Source organism: Pezoporus occidentalis, unplaced genomic scaffold (assembly GCF_034315485.1).
Source record: "Pezoporus occidentalis ecotype Australia unplaced genomic scaffold, CSIRO_AGI_Poc_V1 ctg160, whole genome shotgun sequence".
In the NCBI taxonomy this organism is placed as follows: domain Eukaryota; kingdom Metazoa; phylum Chordata; class Aves; order Psittaciformes; family Psittacidae; genus Pezoporus; species Pezoporus occidentalis.
The window spans coordinates 492,225-505,837 of NW_026913426.1; the positions used below are offsets into that span (position 1 = coordinate 492,225).

The 13,613-nt window shown below is 40.1% G+C and overlaps 1 protein-coding gene across 6 annotated transcripts in view; it reads right to left on the reverse strand.

Moving 5' to 3' along the window:
• The window catches only part of CEP112 (centrosomal protein 112), a 185,042-nt gene extending 171,483 nt beyond the window's left edge, over positions 1 to 13,559 (reverse strand). For 2 of the 6 annotated variants that reach the window (XR_009963570.1, XR_009963571.1), the window contains exons 1-6: positions 13,384 to 13,557; positions 12,516 to 12,636; positions 11,898 to 12,088; positions 11,117 to 11,283; positions 5,055 to 5,151; positions 2,838 to 2,912 (exon numbers count right to left, since the gene is read on the reverse strand). Coding sequence is in view for 4 of the 6 variants with exons in the window: in XM_062612575.1 (XP_062468559.1) it covers positions 2,838 to 2,912; positions 5,055 to 5,151; positions 11,117 to 11,283; positions 11,898 to 12,088; positions 12,516 to 12,615 (630 nt within the window). In the remaining 2 variants the exon portion in view is untranslated. Of the gene's footprint in view, positions 1 to 2,837; positions 2,913 to 5,054; positions 5,152 to 11,116; positions 11,284 to 11,897; positions 12,089 to 12,515; positions 12,637 to 13,383 lie in introns of all 6 variants that reach the window. The other 4 variants (XM_062612575.1, XM_062612574.1, XM_062612572.1 and 1 more) reach the window with 3 other exon arrangements.
• Between the last annotated feature and the right edge of the window lie 54 nt (positions 13,560 to 13,613).

Genomic DNA, 13,613 nt, shown 5'->3' on the forward strand with positions numbered 1-13,613 from the left:
GAAGAAGAGGAAATCTAGAATATATCAAAGTCAAAGCCCAAGAGATAAGGGCAAAAATAAATTAACAGTGTATAACTGGTCATTATAGTCCAGACAAGCCTGTAGTGGAACAGCGAAGGCTTAGCAAGAACTCACAGCTGGAAGATGCTAAGGTTTTTCTCACCTTTTTGTACAGCATCTACCTAGATGTTTGCAGATTCTTTACCATAATCTACATTTGCTTGAAATAAGAACAGCTTCCTAAAATTTCAAGGACTCTTACTGAGAAAAATCCTTGTATAAAGACTTGTCCAAAATTCCCAGGATCAGCTCTGTCCCCATCACTGCAAGAACACACAGCAGCACACATCCTTTGCCAGATTAGCAACCCTGATTCACCATCTATTCCTTGAGGCACAAGGAGGACTCAAAAACAAACCCCAAGGAACTCTTGAAAGCTTTTTTAAAACAACTGTATTTATATTAGGCAGTCCAAAGCAAAAGCCATTCTGTATTTCCTCCCCTAACTTTCCCCCACTACTGAAGTATCCTTTTGGGTCAAGGGTCTCCTGTATCTGAGGGGCATCACTTGTAAATTAAGCTTCTCAAATGGTCTGCAAATGTGGCTAGCTGTCAAAAGATAGCTAGGTGCTCCTATGACGGTGTAAATGCTTAAAAGTAATAGCAGTCACATCTTGAACTGAAACCTTACAGAATCTGAAGTGCTGCCATCATTTAGTTTTCATCTTTAATAATCAAATATTCTTCTTTAAGTACATAACCCTACTTAAAAAACCTTGACCCTTTAAGAGCCCACTGCAGGCCATGATCCATAGCAAGGGAACACTGTTCAACAACAACCACTTACAGACCTCCCTTTTACAACCCCAAATCCCAACTCCCAACAAGTCTTATCAAGCAATCAAAGCCTCTCACTAGCGACTTGTTTAATTACCATCCCTGGAGAGGAGACTTGAAAAACTGATTTATGTGTCACGGTAGCCAATTTGTTATCCAAGATTGCTCCCATATCGGTGGCGGATCATCCCAGTTTAATAACCATCCATTATCAACACAACATGATTGCAAACTGGAATTTCAATTAGAAAAAGAAACAAACCCCAAATAAAATTAAAGAGATAAGCAAGCAGGCAGATCAACACTGATATAAAAATGCTGGATATGAAGAGATCCTTTGTCAACATCAGCTGGAACAATTTGTAATATGGCCATGAGCAAGTTTCCTTTTTTCATCAGCTTTAAAAGCTCAAGGTATTACAACTATCTGCTCATATAATCCAGGTATTTATACAGTCCAAATATCCCAAAACCTGCAAGTGACTGCTTGCATGCTTGTTTCAGACACCTGCACAGAGCTTTCACAAACCAGAGCTGGCTGCTATTGAAAAGCTTTTAGTGCAGAGAGTGGATCTCTAGAACAGAACTACAATGCCCAAAAATACATTCACCTAAATCAAGAAGTGCTAGAAATGGTTCTCATATTACTCTATCAAATACAAGGAGCATCAAGGAGCAACACCAGGCACCCAGGCTAACATCTTCACTAATCTCAACCTTTAGTTCAGAGAAAGTGGTTGGGCAGCTCCTGGAGCATCTCAAGGCCAAGACTTCCTTCTCCCTCACAAGTAAAGCAAGCAACTTGCATTCAGAATGCTAACAGGCACCACAGCAGCACAAGAAACACCAAGAAGGACACAAAAAAGTTAACATTCTCTCATCATTTATGTTTTCAACTGAGAACTTAACACTCAATGCAAAACACTGAGTGTAATAGGCAAGATTTTTAAATGCTGTCATATCCCTCTGGACTGACACTAGTGTAGGAAGAATAAGGATTATTTGGCAACTGATGAAAATGACAACATGAAAATACATAACCATTACAAAAACCAAAGCTGAAGTATTTCATTAGAAACTCAGCCCTCCTAACTTCACCTCCCTCCCAAAAACAACTGAGCTTTGAAACTATGAGAATACACAGAAAATGACAGAGGCAAAAACAACCCTCTTTATTAAAAGTGATCTCAATATGTTGTTATGAGGACATCAAACCTAATCAAATAGGTTAAAGATCTGGAGGTACAGGTAAAAAGTTTTAAGAGACAAAACACAACAACAGAATAGCAGGATACAGCTACAGAGAGAAGGAACTTACATTATGATCTTAAGAGTTGTTGTGGGCTAATAAAACAGAAAATACAACCAAGGGAATACAGTCTTATTATAACAGTGGCCTTAAATTAAAATCTAAATGCATCTCAGATTCCTCCCTCGATAAAGACACGCTTTTCTTTCCAGGAATTAGAGCCACAGCATTGGTTTAAAGTTTCTAATTGTTGAAAGGGGAGGAAAGAGTTTAACACACTGAAAAGCACCTTGGACACTACCAAAGAGAGGCAAACTCTGGCAAAAAAACACTAAATTGTATTAATGGCTTGCAAACTCTGTATTCCTTAGGAAAAAAAAACAAACAGTAATACAAAAAGCCAAACTCTTCTGTCATATATACAAGCACAGATTTAAAATAACATTATCAAGTTATAAGAAACAATCTGATTTTTGTCCAGGGTAAGATACTTGGTCTTGGCCAGCAGGTAGCATTATTCTGCTTAATTTATCAGTAAGAATATTAAATAAGATTATTATTGCTTTAAAAAAAGGCATTTTTAACATTTTCTTCTCAAGATGAGATGTGTTCATAATTAACCTTCCCAAGTTTACCAATTCCTGTCTAAAAGCCTGATTCCTACGTCAAGTTTTGTTGACTAAATTCCCAGATGCAAACTACATCACTAAGGACTTTTTGTCGCTAAAGTAATGTACTCTGTTTATTTTACCCCAAGATTCCAACTATTGAGGCGTGCTTCGAGGTCGCTGTCATCCAAAGAACTGGGTTTTTTATGACGATGGTCCTGGAACATAAAAAAAGCCAAACAGATCAGAAGGGCTGGCAGATACATAGGCAAGAAAATAAGCTACTCATTGACTTGGCTATGCCTACACCGTGCTTCCTAACACCTCTGGCAGCTTTAATCTAAATAGCTCCATTACCAGTAGGATACTGTACTAAGAAAGGAATTCAAAGGATAAATTAGCTGTCTCCTCACTTTAATGTTGTTCTTTATTTTACTTATTTCCAAAGCAACGGCTCTCCTTTACAAAGGGTGAGTTTACTAAACAAATATCAAACTACTCTGTTCTTCAGGCAACAAGCTAGGAATGATCCATCTCCACAGGAGTTTCTATGTGGCTAATCCAGAAATCACTCCCTAAGCCTCCAAATAAATGAAAAGTAATAGTAATTAAAGGAAACCACAGCAAGGCAGGGATAGTTACAGTGGGCAGATATAACCAGAAAATCAGAACGTTGAAGCCTGGATTACTTTGTCACATTAAGTTTTGTTCGCAAGAGGACTGCATATTGACGTGCAAGCAAATCTGTCTTAAATCTCCTCATTCATTATAAACATACAGTGAATGGAGCTTTGACTTCAGTTAATCAACACTTGGTTGAGGCAGTTCTTAATGTTTCTTAAAAGACTCCCTGTTCCTCTACCTGGGCCTGAATTATGCCAGAACATCTGCGCATCACTGACAACAGAACAAGATACTATTTGTTCCAGCCAGCCAAACGTTCATCAAACTGTTTGGCAACGCAAGAGAGAATTATTTCATTTAAAGGCCCTTTTAAAGCTGTAATCACAGTAGAATCCAATATATGGAGCTGAAGAACAATGACGTGCACTGACTTGTCTAACATCGCCACAGGCTTCCAGGGCAGAGCCAAGAACAAAAAGCATAAACAAAACAACAAAACTCAGAAGCTTTAAAGCCCCAGATCCAGGTTTCAATTGAAGAAAACCCTTTTCTTTACAAAAGCTGTTCCATAAAAGCTATTTCTTTAAGTCAAGTAAAATAAACAGGAAACCAATGAGGAGAAATTTAGTAAATCCAGCATCTGGTTTTTATTTTTTATCATGTTATTTCTTTCTTAAATCACACTTGTATATACACAATTAGCACACACATAAGTACACTCATACCAACCAGAGCATAGAGCAGACACTCATTTTTTGCCCACAAACCACTTGTAGCCTGCCATGGTAAAGCATCCCTCGCTAGTCCTCTATTCCAAACACGTATCAGAACACAAATTTCCTCACAAAGACCTCAGAAGCAAGCTGCCAGTTTATCCCACTCACACATCACATCGTCATAAGCCCAGTAAAGAAGGGCAAGAACAGTCTGTATGAACTGCTCGGGTGTCAACAGCCCACTTCCAGCTGCATGCTCTCTAAACTCTCCTCTGATACAATCAAAACAATAACTGTAGGCAAGCCCACAATATACATACAGCAAATTCAGTGTCTCATGGAGGAGTGAAAGCTATTATAGAAGCACTGGCTATGGCAAAGGAACCGTGTCAGACAGACCTCTCCAGTAATAAAGACTGAACGCTGCAAGGCTACGGAATACATTCACGATGCTTGTTGATAACATGTAGTTGTCAGGAGGAATTTTCAGTTTAAATGCTTGCAATTATACATATAATACCATTCAATATTTTGGACTAAAAGGGTTTTACGTGAAGTCTGTTTAGTGTCCTTCTATCAGCCACAACGCTGCCCGTGGAAAGCCTGACAAAACAAACTGTCCAAAATTCGCTATTTCAGAGGTCAACCATCACTAAAGAGAGCCAAAGACGTCTATGCAGCTTTCTTTAATCTACTATTGCAAAATACAAAATGATGTCAATATAGTCAGCTTGCCAAGCCTAGGGAAAACAATGCAGCAGACGTTAATCACACTACACTAAACAGAGGTCAACTGTTAGGATTAATGGAGAGCATCCTGCAAGAAGTTCTTTTCCCCTGCACTTGCAGAGGGCACATTTTGATGAGCGTTAGTCCTTTCTATCACTCTTTCCCAAATGTCTGCACTTGTACACATGGATCGTGCTTCATGCAATTAGAAATAACAGCTTTATGGGGATATACAGAAATAATACATTGAAACTAGAGCAAGTTTGATGACAAAAAGGAGGAGCGTCTTACAGACTGTGGTGTGGCTGGGTTGTCTTCAGCTGTCCGGTGAGGAGGACTCATAGAATGTGATCTTAATGCTGGTTTCTCATTGTACTTGAATCTTTCCCTATTATTAACCAAAAGAGTAAGCAGAGAGAGAATTCATTTTCAGCAACTTGTGGCACACAAAGGAAGTTAATCTTAAAATAAAATCTTTTAAAATATACAAAATAATTGTCAAGATGCAAAGATCAAAAATAGTAGAACAAAAAAAAGGAAAAATTTCTTATTAAAGGCAAACAAAAGCCTTCAGCATTCCATGAAAGACACAACACCAAAACCTCCCACACCAACTGAAATACCAGAAATTAATATACTGTGATGTACATGATAACGGTGTTCTCTGCATTTCTGTTACCAAATGACCCAGCATCTGCCAACAGATTTTTAGACTAAATCCAAGCTAACTGAGAAGGATGATTTAGAAGAATGTTTTTAAAACAAAATCACTGAACATCTGAGACAGCGTAGGATAAAGTCCAGCATCTAGGGGAAGAGATTAAGGTGATGGTTGGCTGCACCAAAGAAGAGAAGACTTTTAAGACCAAAAATACGTGAGGCTAGATCAAGGTATGTTTCATAGGACATACACACCTGAAGACAAGGGCAAGCACTACACAGAGCTCAACAGGAAAGTGATGACTTGTAAGTGGAGGGCAACATGGCAAAGAAAAGTCCTAAAGATTGTACTTGTTGCATTTCTATTTTATCGACTCAAGTGGTTTGGTTGTACTGAAGGGGACAGGGATTTTCTGGAAAACCTTTAGTCAAAGTCCTGTTGTTTAGTCATAAGCAACAGGAAATTAAGAACAGCAGATAGGCGCTGATAACCTTCACTGATGTACCTGGGCAACAGATTTCTCAACCATAGAACAATGAAAGAAAAGAACTGCCTAGGACAAAAATAAAATGAAAGTTATACGAGTTTATTAGATAGGCTGATGGAGCAAAAGATCCAAAACAGTAGTGAAACACCCTTCAGCATATACTCCACTGTCAAACCCACACATCTTAATGTAATTAAAAACTCCTGTTAAGTCACAGGAAGGTGAAATGAACTAACTGTACTATATTAAAATCAAATCAGACCACTAAAATACCTTTCTTTCCATCTGGCAGCAAATTATACAGTACGTGATGCCAAAAAAACACAGACAAATTAAGTGTTTGTGAACAGAAAGACAACTGTTGCATGTACAATATAAACTAGTCACTTCTAGGAAGACAAACCCAGACGAACTTCTCATGAAGCACAGCCCCAGCTTTCAACAAAACAGCAGGGAACAGTGAGACAGAACAACTGGGAGCATACCTTCCCTTCCAGCACCACTAAATACCAACAACGGGTAGGGATGCAAAGTAACTATTGCAAAGCTGTAAATAGTTTAAATAAGCACAGTATTAGAGGTGAAAAAACCCAAATGAAATATAAGAATACAATGACTGTCTTCAGCATGTTCCAGATCATATCTGTCTTACCCAGATTTCATTTGACACAGAATTATCAATCATTAAAAGGAGACAAAGCTTTGCATGTCAGTAGATGTTCACTTTTATCAGGCTTCTTTTCTAAACAGTATTCAGGTTACTTAACAACTCAATACAGCCCCAATTGTTCAAAATGAGAGAAAAAGAGATTTCATGCCCCTATCATTAAGAGATTAAGGAATATCAATAAATACGCAAACCAATCCAAGTTATACATGCAGTATTTTAAACTGACAAAATGGGGAGAGAAGACGAGATACATTCTTGGTTCTTTATTTGCTATTTTGAAGAGGAGCTGAAAAGAAAATTGCTTTAATTGATTCTATAAACTGAATTTGAAGAGATTCTTAAGGATGGACTGCAAGTTTGCTTCTATCAACCACATACTGCCCATGCACTCCCTTCTCCAGGCTTCTGCTAACGCGGGTCAGGCTCCAGAAATCACAAGATTATTCCTTTTTCCTCCCATGGCAGGTGAGTAGAGAAAGGTCTTGACACCAGCCCTGTGACCTCCTGCTTCAGCCAAAACAGTGAGCTAGCATGGGAGAAGGAAGCAATTTGCTGCTAATAATGGAGATCAGTAAATAATTTCCTGCTAGGAACAAAGTAAGGGAAACTCACTGGTTCCTCCTGGTATACAGCACTAACCTTGAACAATGTTTTCCAGGCATGATCTATAAACATACATATATTTATCTCCTATGGGGTCAGAAAGCCCAGGTTTCTCTTCAAACCAAGCTATACGTTGCTGAAGCCAATCCTCTCATGTTTCAAAATAAAGATGCACCTTTCTAGCTCCAGCTGGCTTGGTCTTACTCATTTACACCCTGCAAGCAAGGTTTGTCTATCTGCTTCTTATTTAGCCAGATAAACAACTCTGTACAGAAAAGCCAGACTCTTCACACATAGAAGTATATGTACTGCAAGATAAGAATGACTATGAAAAGAAGTTCTCCATTTGTCTGCTTCTTTTAAAGGAGGGAATCTTGAGATAAACAAACATCAAAAAATTACTCAAATATTTCTCACTGACATTATCTATTTTGCCTTGAGAAAACGTTGTGGTCTATCTGTAAGAACACAGACACGGCTGGAATGCATAACGTTCATCCAGCTACACAGATTACATGCCTATGGGGACAGCTTGCTCGATGCAAGTTTTGAGTAGACGCACAAGTGTAATGTAACAAGACCACCATCTGCTGGCTCTCTGTACAAACTGCAGAGCCCAGAAACAAATCCTAACACTTCACAACGCATGAACAGCCCATTCCAAACTGTAAACACAAAGAAAGACGGGATGTGTATGTTGAGTATGGCGAACATCTTAACATAAACGCATGTGAATATGTATTAAATAAGCTATTTCTGCAAAACATAGCAGACAAAATATTTGCCTTTAGTAATTCTTCCTGCTTAACTCACACATTTAACCTAAGTTTCTCATTGCTATGAGGATTATTTATGTAATCTACAAAGCTATCACGATTTCTAGTTGCCAACACAAACTCAGATTTCCTTAGACACAGCTCCATGCTTGATCATTAGCAGAAGCATGCCTACGCAGCTAAGTTTCACCTCCAGATTTCTTTAAACCCATAACTGACTCCATCACATTTACTTGCTTCTCCTGACATGAAATAACATGTAATACAGGTCTCCAAAGTTCCCAAGGCTCTGGTGAGGTCTATCTGTCCATTGCCAATGGAGGGATTGCTACAGTCCCACAGGACAAAAAAGGAAAAGTAAACGAAATAAATGAAATAAAGCTTCACCACCCTGCCCATGTTTCGGGGAACTTTGCAAGACCGAGCTGAATCTTAGGTTCAGCTAAGGGGTAAAAGGGTCAGATCTCCAATATTCTACTGTATCTACTATCTCCTACCTCTAGATAGGAGAGTTGTGCTGATACTGCTTTATTGCTCCTAGTATCTAAACTGATACTGCATCATGATGGCGCTACTCCAGCAACCAAGACAACCTCATCAGATCTATGCCAGCTATCTTTACATGGCACAATGCTATCTAACACAGATTTAGCTGAGGCCTCTAAAAGCATTTCTAAAACATAACACATTGCTTGTTTTCATAAGGTTAGACCTATTCTTTTTTTAATTGAGGGTATTTGAACAGCTTTTCCCAACTGTTCTTTGTATCATCAAGCCTAAAGCAGAAATAGGGTAACACAGCTAGGAGTTCCTCTGTTCTCCACCTTTGTCTTAAACCACAAGTCTGCTATCGAAATCACAGGTTCATGTCAGAGCATTTGAGTGCAAGCAACCAGACAACCCCACAGTATAGACAGCAGGACTCAGAAAGAGGAGCTGCATCAGTCCTTAGAGCAATTTTTGTAATGACTGTTAGGAGTTACATAGTTAATGGATACACAAAAGGAAAAGTTTCTCGATACTCAATATCAACATGATGTGACTTGCAAGAGGGCCTGTCTGTCATCTACCCAAATCACAGCTGAGTAACTGAGAAACCCAAGAGACTGCACTGTGATATATAGCATAAACATAAGTGTGCCTAAAAACTAGGAAGAACAGCAAACAATAACCACTTATGAAAAATATAAGGGAACACTTAAAAAAGCATTAGACTTTTGAAACAAAACCTGGGTGCATATTTATAATGCAATGAAACCAAGCCAGGAGTTTCATATAGAAGTACAGCAAACACTTACTTCCTCTTGCACAGTACCAACTGAGTTTCAAGCAATAGTCACACTAAGAATGCTTTTTTCTCCAGGGATTTCAGAGTGTTTCAACATTAACTAAACCTCAAAATGAGCAAACAAGAGGCAGCTCCATCCATGCCGGAAATGCAGTCACATAAAAAAAATGCAACAGGGGTCTCGATAATCAGCACAGAGTTGCACTGCGCAGGAGAAACTAGAAGGAAAGTCAAGATTTAAGAGCAGAATGTAGATTAAACTAAAATTTGCTTCAGATTCACACAAAATAGGGCAGAAAAAAGCCTGTGATTTCCAACACCATCCAACCGGCCAGCTTGGCACAACTTCAGTACTGCAGGGATATTTTTCTTAGGTACCAGAAAGAGAAGCCTGATACATTTCATCCCTTTACCTGCTCTGTGAACAGCTCTATATGCAACTCTTTGGAACTAAGGATGCAGCTCAAACTTACTGGCTCCTGCAAACCTACAAAATGAGACTACCTGATGGATTGCCATAACAAGGGGCAGCTACAGGTATTCAGGGCTCTGCTGTACAGCTGCAAATAAGCAGTACTGAAATTTTTGTGTTACCCTAATGACAAACATGCAGGATCTAGACATAGAGGGTGCCAGTCACCAACAAAGCACATGTATGCGTGGCAGACAGCATGATATAAATCAGAACACTTGAAATCAAACTCAGAGAGATTGTTGAGACAAGGATGAAGTCAATGCAAACAATCTTCCACACACAAGAGAACAAAACATGGCTGAGTACCTCACAGACAGCACCTCTGGCTTTTAGCCTCCTAAGTTTTAACAAGTAGAGCTGGTCCAGTTTGACCTTCTGCAATCCAAGATCCATGAAGCTTATGGGAAATACAAAGAAATCTTGCTATTTCATAACGAAGCCATGATGAGAAACAAGACAAACAGGTGTTCAAAACAAATTAACTTGGTCACAAAAAGATGGATCAAATCCCTTTCTTTGTATGCATCTAACTTTTCTTCCTGTCACAGAACAGCAACACCTGCTTATCTGCGGAGAGCCACTATTTTGTGTCTTCTATAAAACCTGTGAGCAACGACAGAGCTTCCTTTAAAGCTACCACCTGTATGCTTTTTTATATTTCTATTCCCTACAGAAAAAAAGCCATTTAAAAACTTTGATGCAAATGCTCCTTTCAGCATTATGACTTCAGACTACAATTGCTTTTTAATGTCATACATTTACTCTCCCCACATTTTTGGTCACTTGCTTACTGTACATTCCTTATATTTTGAACTGTACAGAAACAGTGAAGATTAATCCACCTCAACTTCCTTAATTAACACCACTTTCCAGTTTCCATAAATCAGCATGCAGAAAACAGGACTGTACAAGAACTCCAAAAACAGCGACTGTTTTGACCTATTGTAAGAAAAATCTGAGTCTTCTGCATCTATAGTCTTTAACCACATCACTTCTTCCTTACTGCCTGTCCACATTTGTCTGTGCTTTCCTCTCCAAGTAAAGTAATTCTGTATGAATTCTCTTTCCTTTTGACTACTATGCTTTGCCATCAGAATATCCAAGGTCTGAGAAACATAACCAGAGTAGCAGCTTATTTGACTGACATTTAGAATGTCAGAACAGCAGCTATTATCTACTTCTGAAGTCTACAGAGTATGTTACCAGTCTACAGAAAGTATTAACATGAAGAGAGATAATGGTGCAAAAAAGCAGACCATGACTATTTTCTATATGAGCAAACAGGCTCTTTTTGCAAGTCACTGGCACCCCATGGTAACCATCAGTCCAAATCACTATAAACATCTGTTAAACATGAATCGAATACTGAATAAAGCAAATACAGAAGTCTTACCCATACGTAGGTGGTGTTGCTAAAGAAAATTCCTCTGTGGAAGATATACTCCACGACACCTCATGCTTAGAGTCATTGTTTCCCAGTTCTCCCATTACCCAGTCAGGTAAACAGTCTGGGCTACTACTCCGAACGCTTCTCGAATTTGGTTCATCAAAATAAATTGACTACAATTAAAATAAATGCAAGATTAACACTAGAATACATTTACAGAAATATATTCTTTACACTGCTAAGGTCATTACTTGCAGGCATATCTGAAGTATAAAAATCCTTTTTCCACTGCAGTCAGTGAGGCCTGCACATACTACCTTCCCAACCCATGGAAATCAGTACAATGGGCAATGGTTTCAGTGTTTTCCAGTTCTTCTTTCAATATGAGCAATTTTCGCATAGATTAGGACTGTTAATCTCACTAAAGATGGCTACTAGTCACCTCATTTAAGCATATTTTTCCTTTCATAAGAACTATCTGCTGATTAAGACAAAATACAGCCTTGAGTATTTTATTCCATCTTTTCAAATTAGACACAAATTACTTTTCTGATCCTTCAGAACAGTTATTTTTACATGCCTTCCAAGAACCTGAAGCTTTAAGAAGGTTCTTCAAAATAAAAGATTCTGCACATTGAAAGATTTGACCAACACCAGTTACAAGATATACAATGTAAATGCCTACATCCATTCAGGACTAGTTTTCACATTTATGCCAAAGCAAAGACCCAAAAGCATTTACAGAGTATGTTTAAGCAAGCTTGTCTGATAAAGAAACTACACTCACCATGTACGAAGGTAAAGTTTTCAGCATTCCTGGTTCTGGTTTATGTGTAAAAGGACCTTCCAGCACACCTCGCTTTAGCATGTGGAGCAGGAGTTTCGCATATAGGTTCCGATTCTTCCTGCCCGCTACTCCTGTGCCCGCTCCAGAGGGTTCGCATAGTTTTTTAATCCACAGGGCACATCTTTGTCGTTCTAGGAATATAAATACACATAAAAGCACTGCACGTTTCCAGAGCAAATCAAACACATAGGAAAAACAGAAGCCAGTCACCTATTTTGTAGCTGTTTCCCTTCTAAGGCAAAACAAACACCCCCCCAAACGACCGAACCAAAGGCAAAAGCTGTTAAATACCTAAAGTCTTTAACAAGAGTTGAAATTTAAGTCATCCACATTTTCTATCAATCACGTTTACCAGAGGTTTATGACTTCTACAAACAGCATGCTCAGAATCAATCCCTAGTAAGCACAGAACACACAAGTCACCAAGAGCTCTGAACTCGCTGCGAGAGCCCCCATTAACTACCACACATTGCTTACATGAGTGTTTCTGTTTGAAATACACAATAAATCTTCATCCATTTTAAAAGTCTTTATTGATGCACATTTTACCACATTTACCTGACCTATGCTGTAGGTTTAGAACATGAGGCTTCATATCCACAACACAGCGATCAAATTCTGCATCGAGTTTTCCCCATACTTCCTCTTCACCATTCATTTTGAAAGAGCATGAAGTAACCTGCAAAAGCATTCACATCGGAATAGAAAAGATCAAACCCCACTACACTTCAGTGTCTGTACCTTAGCCCATGCAAAGATGTGTTTTTAACTGTAAGGACAATAAACCTAAATACTTCTTTATGTTTAAACAAGCACAGAAATAAGAGTGATTAATTGCAAAGGGAAGAAATTGAATTACACTTACAAGAGCGTGCTAGTTTAGATTGGAAAAGGCGTACTCAACCACACAAAACCGCATTCAATTACACACAGTTTGCATAAACACCTACAGGCATTTGTTTCATAGCCACATTGGTAGCTTTTCCTTCTGAGAACTAGCTTTGGGAACGAAAACCAATGACAAACCTATGGGTTAAGAGCAACAGGACCAACACACGTTGTCAGAACTGATTTATTAACGAAGGAGAGCTGAAACTGAGCACCGAGAGCTCCTGAACCCAGCTCACGGCACTGCCTTCCCCGCTGTAGGATGCACCTCTCTGCGTCCCAGCTCGCCGCTGGCACACTTCCTTGTCAATCTCAGCCCAGCACAGCAGCCGCTGCGGCTCTTCCCTGGGGGCAGACAGCCCCGACACACCCCGGTCCCGCTTCCCTGCCGAGCCCCGGGGCCCTCTGAGCTTCAGCAGGAGGGAAACCAACCGCGTTCCTACTTCCCTTCCCTCACAACGATGCTGGGAGCCACAAACCACCCCCCGGTCCCGCACCCCAGCCCCGCGCTGCCCCCCGGACACGCCGCCCCCTTCACCTCGCTCTCCGCAACGCACAGCCCCGGCTCCGCGGGGGAAGCGAGCCGGGCCGCCGGGTCCCGGCTCCCCTCGGCGGGGCAAGGCTGAGCCGGCCCGGCCGGCAGTTCAAACCGGCCGCACCCGCGCTCCCGGCAGGCCCCGCAGGCACCGCGCGTTTCCGCTTCCGCGGCCTCCCGCGGGTCGCCAGGAGACGCGGCCGGGCCCCAGGCGGGGAGCAGGGGGGGAGCCG